At 49.3% G+C, this 19,158-nt stretch overlaps 1 protein-coding gene across 1 annotated transcript; it reads left to right on the forward strand.

Annotated features, from left to right (window-relative positions):
* Nucleotides 1-222: 222 nt before the first annotated feature.
* On the forward strand, nt 223-3,444 carry Chac1 (ChaC glutathione-specific gamma-glutamylcyclotransferase 1). Its single transcript, NM_001173437.1, is given in 3 exon segments — nt 223-639; nt 1,531-1,566; nt 2,329-3,444. Coding segments are annotated over 3 exon segments (669 nt in total). The 5' UTR covers nt 223-408; the 3' UTR covers nt 2,731-3,444.
* The last annotated feature ends 15,714 nt before the right edge of the window (nt 3,445-19,158 follow it).

The raw sequence follows: 19,158 nt of genomic DNA on the forward strand, positions 1-19,158 counted from the left end.
ACGCAATCTTACGCACCCTTGCTGCATGCCAGTTCTGGGGAAACCTTCTCCGCCGTTGCATCACTCCTGCTAGGTCTGCCATGGAGGAGGAGCCGAACCAATCAGCACGCGCGTTGGCCCAGGGGCGGGCTGCTCTGGTACCCACTCGGAGGGCGGCGCGGTTAACCGAGAAGCAACATCCAAAGGTGATTGGCCAGAAAGAGATTTGCCCCGCCCCAATCACCGGGACAGCTGGAGGCAGTCAGAGGGCCTTCCTGGCCGGAGGGTTTAAAGAGCGCCTCTGGAGGGACCACTCAGCTGGAACGACCGATCGGTGCCAGGCCAGGTGTACGCGTCCGTCGGTCCTTCCGTGCCCGTGCCGGAGACCAGCCCCGGAGGCCGCCCGGGCCCGTCCCTGCGCCCGGCACCATGAAGCAGGAGTCCGCAGCCCAGAGCACCCCGCCTCCTTCACTGTCCCCTGCACCATCCGCGCAGCCTTCCTGGGAGGATGGCGACCCCCAAGCCCTGTGGATTTTCGGGTACGGCTCCCTAGTGTGGAAGCCTGACTTTGCCTACAGCGACAGCCGTGTGGGCTTCGTACGTGGCTATAGCCGACGGTTCTGGCAGGGAGACACCTTCCACAGGGGCAGCGATAAGATGGTGAGCATCCTTCTGTACCCAGAGGACTGGGGTGGGGTTGGCAGGAGAGTGGGCACCCAAGTCCTGGAATGTCAGGGACCCTGGGTTAACTAAGGGAAATGTGTAAACCTGGTTTGTGGGGTTTTTTTTTTTTTTGTTTTGTTTTTGTTTTTGTTTTTTTCCTTTTTTTTTTTTTTTCCCCGGAGCTGGGGACCGAACCCAGGGCCTTGCGCTTCCTAGGTAAGCGCTCTACCACTGAGCTAAATCCCCAGCCCCCAGGTTTGTGGTTTAAATGTGTGTACCCAGGAATCAGGTTGGTGAGTGCACCTGTGGATTCTTGAGCTGGGCCACCCACTGTTTGTCTCTTCCATATCTGTCCATCACTCCACGTCACTAGATGAAAGGCCTTCCCCAAGGCTTGGGACATGGGCTGGCGCTCTTGGCTGTTGACAGAGACAATTACTCTTCCTCCTCTTCTTCCTCTCCCTCTTTCTCTTCTTCCTCTCCCTCTTCCTCTTCTCTTCCTCCTCTTCTTCCTCTCCCTCTTCCTCTCTTCCTTCTCCTTTTCCCCCTCCTCCTCGATCTTACCTACTTCTTGCTATGTGGCCTCAAACTTATGACAAACCTCCTCCCTCTCAGTCTCTGGAGTGCTGGGACCACAGGCTCAAGTCACAACAGCATTAAAGCTCAGTCCTCCCCCCCCCCCCCCCCCGCTCTCTCTGTGTCTGTCTCTCTGTCTCTCTGTCTCTGTGGTGTGTGTGTGTGTGTGTGTGTGTGTGTGTGTGTTTGTTGCTGGAGATTGAACCTAAAAACTTGATAGGCAAGTGTCCCTGCCACTAAGGTACATTCACAGTCCTTTTGGAAGTGCTAATATCTAATTTGTCTTTTTCAAAATCTTGCTTTCCTGTCTAGCCTGGCCGAGTGGTGACCCTCCTTGAAGATCATGAGGTAAGTGTTCAGTCAAGAGGGGAATCCTGGGATCCAATATATCAGGGTGCAGAGGGTCAGAGCTCTTGTGTGGGATGAGTGAAAGTACAGCCTAGCTCACTCTGTGCTTGGAGAATCACCTGAGGGTCTTGTTAAGATGGATCTCTGTGAGTTCAGAGTTATTCTTGGCTATGTAGTGAGTCCAGGGTTAGCCTGTATTATATGAGATTTTGTCTCCAAACAAAAATCAAGGGGAATAGGGTGAAAGGTATTGCTTCTGGGCAGCTCAAACAAGTCAGTTTTTTAAAAAATGTAATGGAGAAATGGCTCAGCAACCAGAAGCACCTTCTGCTTTTCCAAAGGGCCTAGATTTGATACCCAGCACCCACACAGTAACTCACGATCTGTAGCCCCAGGCCCAGAGAATCAGACTCTTCTGGCCTCCAAGGTCAACAGGTCTCCAGGCACACATAAAATTTCAAAATTACACTTATTTGATGTGCACTCATGTGCGCGTGCTACAGGTCAGATGTGGAAGCAAGAGGACAAATGTAGAAGTAAATTCTTTTCTCCTACCATACCTGCCCTGTCCCCAGGATTGAACTTAGGTTGTCAGTTCATCAGGCAAGGTAGCAACTACGTCTACCCCTTGAGACAGCTCCCCACTTCCCCGACCTCTATCATGGAACACAGGTGTGGAGTGTCTAGGCAAACATTCTAGAATGAAGGTGGGACCAGCAACGAGCGCTGTGACTGACTGGAGGTGTCTCTGTCTTCCCCCAGGGCTGCACTTGGGGTGTGGCATACCAGGTTCGAGGGGAGCAGGTGAGCGAGGCACTGAAGTACCTGAACGTGAGAGAAGCTGTGCTTGGTGGCTACGACACTAAGGAAGTCACCTTTTATCCTCAAGACACCCCTGACCAACCCCTCACAGCACTGGCCTATGTGGCCACCCCACAGAACCCTGGCTACCTGGGCCCTGCTCCCGAAGAGGTCATTGCCACACAGATCCTTGCTTGCCGAGGCTTCTCTGGCCACAACCTTGAATACTTGTTGCGTTTGGCAGACTTCATGCAGCTCTGTGGGCCTCAGGCACAAGATGAGCACCTGGAAGCCATCGTGGATGCCGTAGGAAGCTTGCTGCCCTGCTCTTACCTCTCTGAGCAGCCTCTGGCACTGATCTGAGGAGCCTTGCTCCTGCAAGGAGTGTCCGGTGGATACTGGTGGACATCAGCATGCAGTACTTGAGATAGACTTGATGGACCTAGAGAAAGCTGAGAAGGCATGGCGGGTGGCCAGGGGACTTTGTGTCTTATACCCCTGCCTGCTTACTAGCCTCCAACTCTTCCTTCATTGACCCTGACTTATTACTTGAAACTTTATTTATTGCACCATGTTGGTGTGGTGGGCAGGGCAGGTGGGGGACCTGCCCTGGATGTGGGCCCTGCTGTGCGGTGGCTCTGCCCTAGTCCTCTGGTACCAACCAGAATCCCCCCACCCCCATTGCTGCTGCTAATCCCACACTACCCAGGCCCCCACAGCCCCAGGGAGCCTCCAAGAGCCTTGATCCTCTGTCCACCCAGAGTACCCCAACCCTGGTAACATCACCTGCCCATGTTCCTGGCCTTTTGGATGAGGGAGAGCAGAGAAGGAGGCGAAGTAGCTCTTCAAGGACCAAGGTCCAGCATCCCTCGTCATTGACCGAGTCCAGGGCAGAGCTGGATCCTATGCACAGACACAGCATCCCCATGTTTTCATTTCCTTATCCCTCTGTCTGTCTGCTTGTTTGTCTGGATCACTTCCTATAGACCCATTGATCTGTTCCTGGGAAATGTCACTACAGGTCCTTGTCTGTTCTCCGTTGACCCACACTGTCATCCATAAACTATCTTTAATTACCTTTGCCGGAATATGGTTGGTCTCTGTACAGGGCTTGGGAAAGTGAGGGGTAAACCTTGGAAAGGCTCCCAAGAATGGAAACGCCTCTTTCCTCTCTTCAGCCTTCTCTCAGGGCCTAGGCCATGGGCCATTCTAGGACTTGGTATACACAAAGAATGCCTAGAGTTCATCTACAAACCTGTGAGCAGCAAGCTTGCCCCTGCCCCCGGGGGGGGGTGTCCTATGCCTCATTTCCCCCAGCTGTCAGGAAGACTGGTTTGTTGAACTCAGGCTACACTTAACCTCCATCTTTAGGGCCAGCCACTGTCTTTTTCCGAAAGCCAGTTCAGATCATGGGCTCTTATGGAAGGAGCACTTCAGCTGGGGTATAGCAGTGACGACTTCTTAGGCAATGCCAAGGGAAGCATCCTATGGCCTGAAATTGATGTTCCTTTTCTTCCCAGTGTTTCAAGGGGATGTAGTATGGCTTCTGATCCTGACCTATCAGGTCACCCACAGTGGTCCCTTTCCCCCTGCACCTTGCTACCCCTGCAAGTCCCTAGATGTTGCTTATCATACCCTGGGGACACATCACCACTCCCAGATCTTATCCTGACCAGGAGTTTCTCTATCGGAAGTGAATGACCTCCTAGAGCCTCTCCTAGTTGATTGCCTTAACAGCAGGACAGTCTGAGTGCAGGCTAGCCCCTCCCCTTACTGCTCAGTGCCAGGGAAGGAAGCTCTCAGAATTGCTCTAAGCTGTATCTTTAGAGGATGCTGTCTATAAGTGGTGGATGGGGCAGGCTGGGTGATACATGTGCTACTGTTTTTGTGGGCAGTGCCCCATGGGTCTGGATGTGTCTATCAGGGTCATCTCTGAGAAGCTGGGCAGGCCGTGTGCCCGGGAAGAGCGCCATGCTGCGTTGTGTTGCCTGTGTTTTGACAGCCTCATGTCTTGGCTGCTGAGGAGAAAAGCGTGGACTATAGCCACGTTCTTCTGGGAACCCAGTCAGGACAACACAACAGGAGGCAGTCGGTGTCAGGGAGCCCTTGGCAGCCATACCCCGGTCCTCCTGGGGCAAATCAGGACGCTCTGGATTGGAAGGCAGCAAGTTAAGATATGACTGACAGCACACATGGAATACAATTCTGATTGTTGTTTGGGTTGTGGTAGCAAAGATTGAACCTAGGCACTCAAGGCCCTTATAACTTGACAAGTGCTCTACCACTGAAACACATTTGCCTTTTTAAAAATGCAATTTACTTATTTTAATGTGCATTGGTATTTTGCCTGCATGTATGTCTGTATGAGGGTATTGGATTCCCTCGAACAGGAGTTTACAGGTAGTTGTGACCTGCTGTGTGGGTGCTGGGGATTGAACCGGGATCCTCTAGAACAGCGGCCAGTGTTCTTAAACACTGAGCTATCCCTCCAGCCCTACCTTTTCCTTTGAAACAGGGTCTTAGTAAGTTGCCTGGTCTTGTACTCACTCTGTAGCTCAGGCAGGCCTTCAACCTACAATCCCGTGCCTTAGTGTCTGGAGTGGTGGAGGTTGCAACCCTACCCCACAGGGCAATACTTAAGCTACCATTCTTCCAGAACTGTCATGCACAGTTCTCAGGGTATTGATGATGCAGCATGAAGGAGTCTCCCTCAAGGAATCTGGAGTCTAGAACTAGTGGTGACAAGTGACAATTTTTTCGTAAAATGTGACTACCTAAACAGGTCCCCTGACTCAAGTCAATGGATGTCAGAGAAGGCTGTCTGGGTGAGGGAGTCCAGAAGGGACCTCTGGGGACAGTGATTCATGGAACACTGTGTGCCTCAGGGGAGACAAGGTCAGATGGGCTAGCACACAGAGGTAACATGGGGCTAAACAGGTGGTAGCCCAGATGCTGGCCAGTGGGGTGAGTTGTGTCAGGCTGTGGCTGCACATTCCTCCTGAGTCAGTGGAGGGCCCTGCTGGACGTGAGCAGGAAAGTGGTGTGCATAACAAACCCTGCTGCCTGGTAAGATTGCTGGCTGGAGGTAAAGGGGGCAAGCCACATATACAGGAGTGGATCTGAGAGCTTAGAGTTAGGCCAAGAGGAGTAGGTGCTGGGTTGGAGGAAACAGAGAAAGGGACGACAAAGAAAAGAAAGCAGCTCAGGGGGCTGGGGATTTAGCTCAGTGGTAGAGCGCTTACCTAGGAAGTGCAAGGCCCTGGGTTCGGTCCCCAGCTCCGAAAAAAAAGAACCAAAAAAAAAAAAAAAAAAAAAAGAAAAAAAGAAAAGAAAAGAAAGCAGCTCAAATGCAGACTCCACTTCCTCCCCTAGACTTTGTCACCTACACTAGGGAACCTCAGGGATGGGAAAGCAAGATTGGTAGCAGGCACTGGAGTCAGGGGCAACTAGGTACCCCAGGAAATCTGGCTGCCACAAGGAAAGAGAGACTTAACTGAGGGTATAGAAGGCACATGAGTTTCAGGCCCTTTATAAACAAAACAGAGTGAGTATAGAGCCAGTCACGAATGGCACATGTCTTTAATTTCAGCACTGGGGAGACAGAGGCAGAAGGATCTCTGTAGTTCAAGGCCAGCCTGATCTACAGAGCAAGTTCCATATCAGCCAGGGATCCACAGAGAAATCCTATGGAGAAACCCTGTGTCAACAAACAAACAAAAAAGGGATATAGACACTAGAGATAGAATCTAGGACCAGCGAGATGGCTCAGGGGTAAAAGCACTTGCTGGACAAGCCTGATTAGCTAAGTGCCCAGAACCCAGGAAAATATGGAAGGAGAGAACTGACTGGACAGAGCGTCCTCTGACCTCCACATATGCACACACAGACACACACACATACACACCACCATGCACGCCCCACACCACACACACACACACACACACACACACCATATACCACACACACACCATATACCACACACACCCCACATTTCACAGCACACATATACACATTCCACACTATATACACACCACACACTCATACACTCAAATACACACACACACACATACTATACATTCACACACTCACACACACACACCACATCACACACACACAGAGACAGGAACATACACAAATACCACATCACATCACATACCACACACATCACACACCACACAATACCACACACAGAGACACAAACACACACACACAACACCACATATCACACACACACATCATATACTCACACAACCTTCCCACAATAATAAACATTTTTAGAAGGAAATAGAAATGGAGAAGTTTAAAACACAGTTAAATTGCAAGTAAGAACAGGAAGCCTGGAGAGATGGTGTAGCAGGTTAAGATGTTTCTCACTAAAGCTGGTGATCTGCGTTCAGTGCCTGGAGCTCACATGGTGGACAAAGAGAACCAAATCCTGAGGGTTGCCATTTATTTGTTTGTTTTTGTTTTGGGTGCACATTTTTTATCCCAACATAATATTTTTATTAATTATTTGGGAATTTCACACAATGCACCCCAATCACACTCTCTTCCATTCCTCCCAGGTTCACACTCCCACCCTTCAGCCCTTGTACCCTAAAAACAAACAAACAAAACCCAAAGCTAACAACAACAACAACAACAAAAACCGAAGCTGGGCAGTGGTGATGCATGTCTTTAATCCCAGCCCTCTGGAGGCAGAGACAAGCTGGTTTCTGTGAGTTTACGGCCAGCTTGGTCTACAGAGCTAGTTCCAGGACAGTTGGAGCAACACACACTTTCGAGAACCCTGTCACAAAAAACCAAGACCAAACAAACAAACCACCAATTCCCATTTGTTTTGCCCATATATTCATTGGAGTATACAACTCTCAGTGGCCTTCCTGACCCCCAACGCCCTGCCAGGAGCCATCAACTGTGAAGAACTACACTTAAGCATCTTTATCACGGTTTTTAAGTACTCTCTTCAATAGCTTCCCCCTTTATTTTGGGGGAAAGGCAGGAAGAGGTTATCACAGAAGCCTTCGATGTCTCTCTTTCACTATTATGAGTATTCAGTCATCAATATACTGCAAAAGAAGCTTCTTTGCCCATAGCAGTCAGGGGCAGCTGGGATCATGAACATCAACCTGGTCCCAAAGGAAGCATGGATCATGGACATCAGTATAACATCCAGCAGCAACACGAACCACAGACATCATCAACACAACATGTGGAAGCAGCACAAATCACAGACATCGGTATGGCCCCTGGAGGATGCACAGACCACAATCAACATAGTCCAAGGCAGCAGTGACAGCACGGACCTCAACTACACCAACATTTCCTCTGGCAGCAGCATGGACCACAGAAGTCTTTCCAAGGAGATTGAATCAGAAACTGAACAGAAGTGGAAACTTCTGGTTTCTTTGGAAAGTCAGTTATGTCAAATGATGTTTTGCTGAAGCAGACACAGGTGAAAGGATGTTTTGCCATAGCAAACACATGAAAGGACGCACAATATTTAGAAGGAATGTAAATATGACCCCACGGACACTGAGAGGGCGAGTATGGTTTCCCTTGCTCTGCCTCACTCATCTTCGCTGACAACGCACATGCATTGGTTCGCCTTACATCGTGTTGCTGAGCTTTGCTTGTGCTGACTTCATAGAGAACTTCTCACGAGGTTCCTGTAGCTTCTTGCCACTTCCCAGGACCTGGGCTGGTTGTCGAGCCTCTCAGTTCCTTCTAGATTGAACTGCCCTTGCTGATTCTTGTGTGACGTCTGCCTAGTGCACTGGGCTGCAGCTGCTGATTCGTGTTTGGTGTTTGCTAATAGACTGGACTGAGAACAAGGAAGAATGGAATCTCCAATTTCTAAACAGATCCAGTTCCCCCATATCCGAATACCATTTCTTTTCCACTACCCCTGGTGAGTGGTGGGCTAGAGAAGTTGGACCCTTACTAAAGTAAATTGAGAAAATTTGACCCTGTACTGAATCATTCTTCATCTCATTGTTGCTCAGAGGCAGGGTGTCTGTTGGCAGGAGGCTGGTGTACATCACCCTGCCCTTACTCCCCACCTGCACTTTCTGACACCCAGGCATGACCACTGTGCTTGCAGACCTTGGGCAGTGATGTAGTACAAAAGTTTGTCCTTTGATTTCCACATGTGCATTGTGAAATGAGAACACCCACAAGCATTCACTCATGCATACACTCACACAAACACTAAATAAACATAATACAAAAATCACACACACACACACACACACACACACACACACACAAAATTTTAAAAAAGAACAAGAACTAAGGATGTTAACACATCTGTGATACTAATACTCTGTAACTAAGGAACACAGGCCCCAGGTGGGGCTTGGCAACAATGTGAAACACTGTTTCAAATCATATCTTGGGCACATAGGGAGATCATCTCTCAAAACAACAATAACAAAACAAAATAAACCAAGAAAATAAAACCAAAGGCCTGGGATTATGGTTAAATGGTGGAACATATGCCTAGGTGTCTAAGGCTCTGGGATCATACTCCAGCACCAAAGTTAATAGAAACAAACAGGCACACACATCAGAAGAAGGGGTGGGGGAGGAAGTCAGGGAGAAGAAAACTGTATTTTCAAAATCACTTTAGAGATAAGAGAGGCATCTTTGTTGTATTTCGTGCCTACCAGCACAGCCCATTGGCTTCCTGCCTGCCTCAGCCTTCACTCTGTTGCAAATTGTCATAGGTTGTGTAGCCTGTGTGGAACTCGGCTACACTCCTGAGGAAATTAGAGGCAAAAAAGACTTCATAAGTTCCCTGATAAGTCTTTAAGAACCCCTAGGGGCTCCCAACCCATACTCTGAAATTTTCTGATGGAGGAACATTAAGGACAAATTCTTTGTTAAAAATTATTTTATTGGGGTTGGGGATTTGGCTCAGTGGTAGAGCGCTTGCCTAGCAAACGCAAGGCCCTGGGTTCGGTCCCCAGTTCCTAAAAAAAGAACAATAAAATTTATTTTAAAACATGTATTAGGCATATACAGCCACCCAATTAGACAAGATGGATGAAGCAAAGAAGTGCAGACCGACAGGAGCCGGATGTAGATCGCTCCTGAGAGACACAGCCAGAATACAGCAAATACAGAGGCGAATGCCAGCAGCAAACCACTGAACTGAGAATAGGTCCCCCGTTGAAGGAATCAGAGAAAGAACTGGAAGAGCTTGAAGGGGCTCGAGACCCCAAAAGTACAACAATGTCAAGCAACCAGAGCTTCCAGGGACTAAGCCACTACCTAAAGACTATACATGGACTGACCCTGGACCCTGACCTCATAGGTAGCAATGAATATCCTAGTAAGAGCACCAGTGGAAGGGGAAGCCCTGGGTCCTGCTAAGACTGAACCCCCAGTGAACTAGTCTATGGGGGGAGGGCGGCAATGGGGGGAGGGTTGGGAGGGGAACACCCATAAGGAAGGGGAGGGGGGAGGGGGATTTTGCCCGGAAACCGGGAAAGGGAATAACACTTGAAATGTATATAAGAAATACTCAAGTTAATTAAAAAAAAAAAAAAAAAACATGTATTAGGGACTGGGGATTTAGCTCAGTGGTAGAGCGCTTACCTAGGAAGCGCAAGGCCCTGGGTTCGGTCCCCAGCTCCGAAAAAAAAAAAAAAAAAAAAAACCAAAACATGTATTAGCCAGACAGTGGAGGTATATCCCTTTAATCCCAGCACACAGGAGGCAGAGGCAGTTAGATCTCTGAGTTTGAGGCCAGCTTGGTCTACAGAGGGAGTTCCAGTATAGCCAGGGCTACAGAGAGAAACCCTAAACAAACAAATGATCAAACAAACAAACAAATACAGGTGTCACTAAGTAGCTTTGACTGGCCTGGGACGCCCAAAGGTCTGCCTGCCTTTGTCTTCTGAACGAATTGAAAGGGCGTGTCACCACATCTGGCCACAGCAGATTGCTTTTGGTTACTTTATCATTTGGAAGACACTTCAGGTGGGAAGATGGAGTGTCAATCTTGGAATTTCAGAGTTTTCAGGACCCTCCTCAACCATCCTGCCCATTCCTGTAGGGTGTCTTCCCGGAATAGCCATTTCAGTGTGGCTTATTGAGTCTGCAGGAGGCCAGAGGCCCCTTGACTGCCCCTGTTGGGGGCCAGACAAACAGCTTGGGGACCCAAAGCTGCTTGGTTCTGGTAGGGCTTTGGGAAGTAGCAGGGCTCACATGTGGAGGAGACACAGAGAAAAGGAGGGAATCTATAAACTGACAACATGTCCACTCCATGGTATGATTAAGTGGAAGTTTTATAGATTGAGAGAGAGAGAGAGAGAGAGAGAGAGAGAGAGAGAGAGAGAGAGAGAGAGAACAGCCAGAGGCATCTGGAAGAGATCAGAATAGGGGCTAGAAAGATGGCTCAGTGTTTAAGAACATTGACTGCTCTTCCAGAGGTCATGAGTTCAAATCCCAGCAACCACATGGTGGCTCACAACCATCTGTAATGAGATCTGATGCCCTCTTCTGGTGTGTCTGAAGACAGCTACAGTGTACTTAGCTACAATGTACTTATATATAATAAATAAATAAAACTTTAAAAAAGAGAGTTCTGAGTAGACTGAACAGACTGGATATGGATAGGCAGGACCATCTGTGAGAGAGGGGAGAACAGCAGGAGCTAGAGAATAGAGGAGCAGTGTGAGAAGCTGGAGCAGAGAGAGAATCAGACAGAGAGAGAGAGAGAGGGACACAGAAAGAGAGAGAGAGAGAGAGAGAGAGAGAGAGAGAGAGAGAGCCAGGCAGAGGCAGAGAGAGACAAAGAGACAAACAAAAACAGAGAGGGAGAGAGAGATGGAAGGGGAGACACACACAGAGACAGACAGAGGGGGGAGGGAGAGACAGACAGACAGAGAGAGGGAGGGAGAGAGCACATATCAAGAATAGCAGGGTTATAAGAAGGATGAGTAGCTGTGGGGAAGGAAGCCTATGATGAGCTGGAGAAAGTTTAGGGTAGGGGTAGAGGTGTGAAGGGCTAGGATGCTAGCTATCTTGGACTTTGATGGACCTGATAGGGAGGTGGAATTCTTCAGCCCCTGAGGGGCCAGATAAAGCTGGGATGTGATAAAGAAGGAAGAGATGTTTTCTCTTTTTAAACAGGGAAGTTGTGTTTTCTGGTGATGTGTTTTCTGTGTGTTTTGGTTTTAGTATGCTTTCTCTTTTTCCTTTGTGTTTTTTGTTGGTTGTGTTTATAGTATGGAGAGATGCATTTCGGACAGGAGTTGGCAGGGATGTATTGTGACTGACAAACCAGGCAAAGGCTGGTGTGAACTAAATGAGAGTTGAGGCCCAGAGGTGGTGAAGACCCCTGCCTTTCAGCCTGGCTATGAATGTGAGGCAAGCAGAATGGAGGAGACTGAGGACTTCAAGATGTGTATGGATGGGGGACACTGCCCAAGAGGGTCATAGACAGGAGGGAGGTAGTGACCACATTGACTTTTGCACCTTTTCTTTCTTTTTTTTTTTTTTTTTGATTTTTTTTTTTCGGAGCTGGGGACCGAACCCAGGGCCTTGCGCTTCCTAGGTAAGCGCTCTACCACTGAGCTAAATCCCCAGCCCCGACTTTTGCACCTTTTCAGAACTGACAGTTATTGGGAAACTTCTCTGGGTTACCCACACTGAACCACTGACAGGATCCCATTCCTTTGGGAACTGTGTTTTCCCAGAGAGTGTTCAGACAAGCAGACGGTGTGAAGAGAGCCCATAGATGGGAATACATCCCATCTAAGCCTGGTTCTGAATAGGGTCCTAGTAGGCAAAGCCTAAGCCTCACTTTAGTGCCTAAGACTGAACTAGGGGTGACAGGGCCATAGAGAGTCCCTGAGGGGCAGAGTGGGAGCTCCAAGCACAGCCTCCTGCCAATGGCTGGTGACCACATATCCCAGTGTGGCCATAGTCCTAGTTTACTCGATTGTCCTGCAGTAATTATTACTTTGTCCTCAAAAGTATCCCAGTTTAGACAGTTAATAACATGGTGGCTATAGACAGCTAGATCCAAACAGAGCAGCTTTATTAGAAGATTCAGATGTTATCAAAGGAGGTTGGCCAAAGCCAGCATTCCAAGGTTATCCTGTGCCCTCCTACCCACAGTTGAGGGGGTCCAGCTCAGGACACTGTTGGGGGTGGGGCCTGGGAAGGCTATTCTCCTTCCTCTTATACAGTTTGCCTTCCTTCCTCAGGTCCACTCCTGGCCTCACCCCAGGCATTTCCTGGGTTATAAGGAGGACAACACGCCCTCCAGATTCAAGCAGTATACAGCTTCCATCTTGTATTCTTGCTGAGGCCATTTCAGGTTTAACTAGATTTTGATCTCCTTGATGGAGAATCCCATGGAAAATTATCAAAAGTCTATTCTAACCTAAGGTCGAGATGTCCCAGCTAATTTATTTCTGTTAAATTGCCTACTTGAGCTGAAGGACCCCCTTCCAGCTAACTGCTTATCTTAGCTTCTGTGAACCTGCTTGCTTGTGAAAACCGCTTCCAGCTGATGAGTAAGATACCATGATGTGGTTTTTGCTCCACACTGGGGCTGCACTACATGTGGTCCTGAACACCTGAGTGTAGTCTCAGCTGACTAGAATAAGACTTTCAGTTGGCTATAAACCATGTCCGAGTGGTCATCTCTGGTAGTTGGCCTGTAACAACCAGCCCTCCCTAGTGGCACCGTTTTTACCTGGGCCTCCCTTTTCTCACATCTCTTCTGGTCTGCACTGCACACTGCTGGCTCTCACTTTTCCTGTCTCTGCTCCTCTGTCTGCACTTTAGTCTTTATTCTTGGCTTTGCTCTGGGTGCAGCTCACTTAGCGCTCTTCTCTGGACCAGTGAGCTTTTAGCCCAAGGGAGACCTCCTGTTCCAGACCTGACTGCTCACCTGCCTGCAGATGCTCTGGCCCTACACAGACAATCTCCATATCTCCATGATCTCTATATCTGCCCTACCCTTGCTATCCTCATACTTACCCCATGACCCCAGACTGCCGCTGAGTCCTTTGAAGTCATCCACCTTCATAGTTCTTGTGTAAACTGAAGACATGACTGCTCCAAGGTATTGTTGGGGGGAAGGTTTTTATTATAGATATGGGGGAGAGTAAAGCCTGAGATATCTGGAAAATTCTAGAACAGAGAGAGAAAGAAGTAGATGGAGCATGACCAGCAGATTGGACCCAGGCATGAGAGGAGAGGGAAAGGGAGAGGGAGGGAACAGGAGGAGGGCAAGATAAAGGAAGACAAAAAAAGTCACTGCACTGGCTGGTTTTATGTGTCAACTTGACACAAGCTGAAATTGTCACAGAGGAAGGAGCCTCCCTTGAGGAAATGCCTTCATGAGATCCAGCTGTAAGGTATTTTCTCAACTAGTGATCAAAGAGGGAGGACCCAGCCCATTGTGGGTGGTGCCATCCCTGGGCTGGTGGTCTTGGGTTCTATAAGAGGGCAAGCTGAGGGGCTGGGGATTTAGCTCAGTGGTAGAGCGCTTACCTAGGAAGCACAAGGCCCTGGGTTCGGTCCCCAGCTCCGAAAAAAAGAACCAAAAAAAAAAAAAAAAAAAAAAAAAAAAAAAGAGGGCAAGCTGAGCAAGCCAGGAGGAGCAAGCCAGTAACATCCCTCCATGGCCTCTGCATCAGCTCCTATTTCCTGACCTGCTTGAGTTCCAGTCCTGACTTCCTTTGGTGATGAACAGCAACGTGAATGTGTAAGCTGAATAAACCCTTTCCTCCCCAACCTGCTTCCTGGTCATGATGTTTGTGCAGGAACAGACACCCTGACTAAGACAAGGACTAAGAGAGCACATGGCCAAAATGGCAGTGTTATATAGGAATGAGAAGCTGGGGGAAGGGAAGCCCATGAGCTAGAGAAGTTTAGGGTAGGGATCAGGTCAGAAGAGCCAAGGGTACTGAACCTGGTGGCCAGCATGTGCTTTAGTGTGCTAATAGGCACCCCTGATAGCCATTTGTTCTTTTGGACCTGACAGTTCTAAGTTCAGTGTATTTATTTTCTGATTGTTCTACCTACAATCTACCCACTCACACTGTCAGCCTCTGATAGCTTCTTCTGTCCCTCAGGACAAAGCCCTAGAATCTGGTCTCTGCTCCCCCTGTGGCCTTAGCCTCCTTTGGTGCCTGCCTAATCCTTACATCATAATTCAAGCTTCCTGGAGCCACCTCCCACTATCTCTGACCATCCAGCTCTTCCCAACTCAAATGCCCTTATGCACCTTCACCCACTGCTGTACCCCTCAGCACCCACTCTGGTGCCACTCCCATCACCTCTGCCTGCTTCTGCCTCGGGCCCAGCACTTTGGATTTAACATGATCAGCTCAGTTCTGTCTGCGCTAGGTAGAACAGTCTTGAGAGTCGGAGCTGCGTGCCCTCGGTTGAGGCACAGCACTGACTCACACAGCGAACCTGTGAGAAATGACCCGGCTGAACCCCAAGGCATTTATTTATCTATCACCTTGGAGGGAAGGGGTGCATGGAAAGCTCACACAGATGCAAAGACTCTGAGGCTGCCTCTCTAGGGTGATGTTCAGTCTGAATGTCATGCCCAGCTCAGGAATGTGGGTTGGAAGCCACAGGGGCAAGGGCAGACTAGCCAGGCATGGGTAACTATCTCCTTCAGTCTGCGGGAGGCCATGACCTTGATGCCCTCGGTAAAGCAGACCAAACCTTACTTACTGTCCAAAGGGCATGACATCCCCCAAACCCAAACTAAGGGCAGACTCATTGACCAGGTCTAAAACCGGCTCAATCCAAGCCGAATTGTATAGGACTTCTGGCAGTTCCATAAAAGCCAGCTCTCCTCAGAACTTGTGAAACAGGTTCCTGCCAGCCAGAAGGAGTCATTTCCCTTGACTGTGGCAGAAGGCACATAGGCTGTCCATTGACTGAAACCTGTGGTTGCCTACCAAAGTCCTTATAGCCTTCAGGCTCCCTCAGTTCCTTCCAGTAGGTACTTGTTATGCATCTAGGAGCCCAGCTAGCCTCCCCACCCTTCTCACCCTGCCTTCTCCTGCTCCTCTGCTAGACCCCAGGTTGTTCCAGGCCCCCTCCTCCATTTGTAAGAGAATCCCCTGCTATTCTCTACCCTCCCTCTCCTCTGCTATTCTACCCCTCCCCCTTCCCTGACCCTGGCCATGTTGTCTCTTTGTCTCTGCTCTGGACTCTCCCAGATGCCTCTGGATGTCCTCTCTCTTCTTATCCACAATAAAAAAACCTTCCCCCAAATTATGGAGCTGCAATTTGAGTGGTTCCTTTATTGTGCCTGTGGCTGAGTCTCCGTTCATGCCCAGAGCGGATCTTCTGTAGTAATTACCGCTTTGACTCTCTGACTGCGGCACCATGCTGTCTTTTCCCCTGTCCTATGTAGCCTGCTGGTGTCCGGGGAGCAGAGGATTCAGGTCAGTATGCATCCAGCCTGTGGTGGCCTCATCACAATTGGAACCTGAAGCCAGCAGCAGTCATGTCCCCAGCCCTGAGAGGACAGGAGAGGGGGTAGGGCACTGTCTGGGATGGACACTGGGTCAGGGTGGAGTCGCTGCTGAGCTGGTATGGAATACCGTGTCATTCATCCCTGGCCCAGGGCGCCTCAGAGGAGCAGACCAGGGCACCGAGTCCCAGGGCATGGAGTCTAGGAGGCATAAAACAACACCAGTGCGCGGCTGGGGCTCTCTTCACTCTCGCACCTCTGTTTCCTCATCCTGAAAGTCTCTTCCTTTCCAGGTTGGGCTTGAGTGACTTGTCGCTTAGATGTCCCCTTCCCTGGGAAGTTGTCCTTGAATCTCAACTTCCTGCAACCACCCAGGTCTGGTCTTGGCTGTCACGTGTCCCTGATACTCGTTCCTTCTCTTTGTGCATCGCTCACACCCTGTTTTGTTGTTACTGTGGGTGAACTATAGGACCTCGAGTCTGCCAGGAAATATTCTACCACTGAGCTATGCCTGAGCACTCAGTCCTTCCTGTTAATGGTGGCTCCTCAGCAGACCATGAAGCATTGATGGGGGAAGACTAGATCTGTCCTGTCTAGCCTGCACACAGTAGGGGCTCATGTCTTGTCACATTGGTGGGTGGAAGGCCACTTCGCCATCTCTTGAAGGCCCCCAGTCAGTACCGGGTCCATTGCTGTTTAGGGTAGGGAGGGGCTGGAGGGGCATTCTAGGCTGCCACTCAGAAGATAACCATGCAGCAGAGGTAGGCTGGGTAGGGTTGCAGGAGGAAGGGAAGAGGCAGGTTTACCTAGAGCATTCCCACTCTGCGTGGGCCTGGATCTCACCCTGAACGCCAGAGACCATTACTGTTCAAATGCAGAGCAAGAATATGGACTGAAAATCTAGAAATTCCTGCTTTAAGGTGTCTGAGTTTTGTTTTTGTTTGTTCGAAACAAGGTTTCTCTGTGCATCCTTGGCTGTCCTGGTGTGTGCTTTGTAGATCAGGTTGGCCTCAAACTCAGAGATCCTGCCTGTGTCTGCCTCCCAAGTGCTGGGATTAAAGCTGTGAGCCACCACCACTTGGCTAAGCTGTGTTTGACAAGGCATGTTTCCTGTCTGTCTGGGCATCTCAAATATGAACTGAAAAACAGGGTCAAAACTAGTTCCTTTAAAATCTCAGTGGCCTCTTTCCTCCCCTCCCCCTACTCCCAGGAAAGATAAGGGCTCTAACAGGGTGTGCAATGAGATGTACCTTTAGTTCTTGTTACTAAGGAGTATGAGGCAGCTTGGGCTACATAGAAAGACCCCCCCTGTCTCAATAGAATGAAGAGAGGCAGGAGGAGAAGAGGGAAGAGGGGAGGGGAGGAAGAAGCAGAGAGGATGGTGGCTTGGGTATGTGGTCCCTGCATTTAACAGACATAACGGAGGATAATGAGTTTGAGACTAGCCTGGGCTACAAAGTGAAACAGTTTTCTAAAACCAACCAACCAATAAACTCCCATAAGAAAACAAGCAGGGCTCCATTTGGCCTCTGTAGGTCTTGGCTGGGTATGGTGATGCTCACCTTATCCAACAGTCAGGAGACAGAGGTAGGAGTATTGCTACAAACTCAAAGCCAGTCTGGGCTAGATTAGCCAGGCCTCTCATGAAACAATGTCTCAAAAGAACAAACAAAATGAAAACAACCCCTGCCACACAACCAGGTATCTAGTCTTTGGCCAGGTTCTTCTGGGCTGCAATGTCCTTAGCATCAGAAGAAAACTGCTAACCACAGCTGCTTTCTGTTTTGGACTGAGATATCCCGTTAGGGGAAAACACTGCACCCTTCAAACTGCTGTGCAGACAGATACTGATTACTTCCGTGCCAATGAACTCTATAATCCATCTCACTAGTGTGATGAGGGCAAGAACTGGTGTGCTCTTGTTACTGCATCCTTGGTGTCTCAGAGGCTGGCCTATCTCAGGCTCTCAAAGGCTGTGCTGGATAAATGGGTAAGAGTTGAAGGGAACACATGGCTACGTGAATAAATGAATCAACTTGCTTAGCAGGGCAGACGGTTTTGACCTGTGTGGTGGGAGAAGGGCAGGGAGAGAGGTGGCAGGGCTCACAGGACTGGAGCGTTCTCTGGGCTTCCCAGGCCCTGGCCTTCCTCTGCTCGTCACTCCCAAGCCCAGCTGAAGAGGAGGGCTGCCAGAGGCTACTGGCTTGTTTATCAACAGCACAGTTGTGGGTCACCACACAGCCAGTAGCATCTGATGCAGCTAAATATAGCTCTCAGACCACACAGCCAGCTCCTAAAGGCCACATGCACCAGGGACCACACCGCTCATCCTACTGGGTTGGGCCCTGGACCTTGTCCTAACCCCGGAACCCTGTTGTCCCCAGGGAGCAAATAGCCAATCCAGATCCCATCTGAACGTCAGTGGGGGGCTGAGCCCATATGGATAGTGTCATTGTGGACAGAGTCAGAAGATTAAAGGGTTCAGCTGTGGGAGAGAAAAATGGTTCATCTCCTCTTGCCTGAGTGTTTGTTTATGAAGAATATTTATTAGCTAGAGATGACATTTTACTTTTCAACTATTTATTTAATGTGTGTATGTGGATTCTTTAAAGATCTATTTATCCCTTTTTATTTTGTGCATATGGTGTCCTGCCTGCAGGTATGTCTGTCTACCATGTGTGTGCTGTGCTTATGGGCGCCAGAAGAGGGCATCACATCCCCTGGACCTGGAGTTTCAGTTGTGAGCCACCATGTGGGGACTGGGAAGTGAACCTGGGTCCATCTCTCCAGCACCTATCATTTTATTAAATAAAGATTTATTTTTTTTTCTTTTCTACTTTTCGGAGCTGGGGACCGAACCCAGGGCCTTGCGCTTGCTAGGCAAGCGCGCTACCACTGAGCTAAATCCCCAACCCCAATAAAGATTTATTTTAATTTATGTGCATGAATAGTTTTTTGTTGTTGTTGTTGTTGTCGAGACAGGGTTTCTCTGTGTAGCCCTGTCTATTCTGGAGCTCACTCTGTAGACCAGGCTGGCCTCAAACTCAGAGATCCTGCCTGCCTCTGCCTCCTGAGTGCTGGGATTAAAGGCACGCAGCACTGCCTGACCTACTATATGAATGTTTCACTGCATGTATGGATCCACGCACCCATCCCAGGGAAGTCAGAAGAAGATGGCTGCCCTGGAACAGGAGTTACAGGTAGCTGTGAATCACCATGTGGGTGCTGGAAACTGAGTTCAGGGCCTCCATAAGAGCAGCCAGTGCTCGTAACTGCTGAGCTCTCTCTGTCCCCTATTACTTTATTTTTGAGGCAGAATCTCATGT

This window comes from Rattus norvegicus, chromosome 3, assembly GCF_036323735.1.
Source record: "Rattus norvegicus strain BN/NHsdMcwi chromosome 3, GRCr8, whole genome shotgun sequence".
Lineage (NCBI taxonomy): Eukaryota > Metazoa > Chordata > Mammalia > Rodentia > Muridae > Rattus > Rattus norvegicus.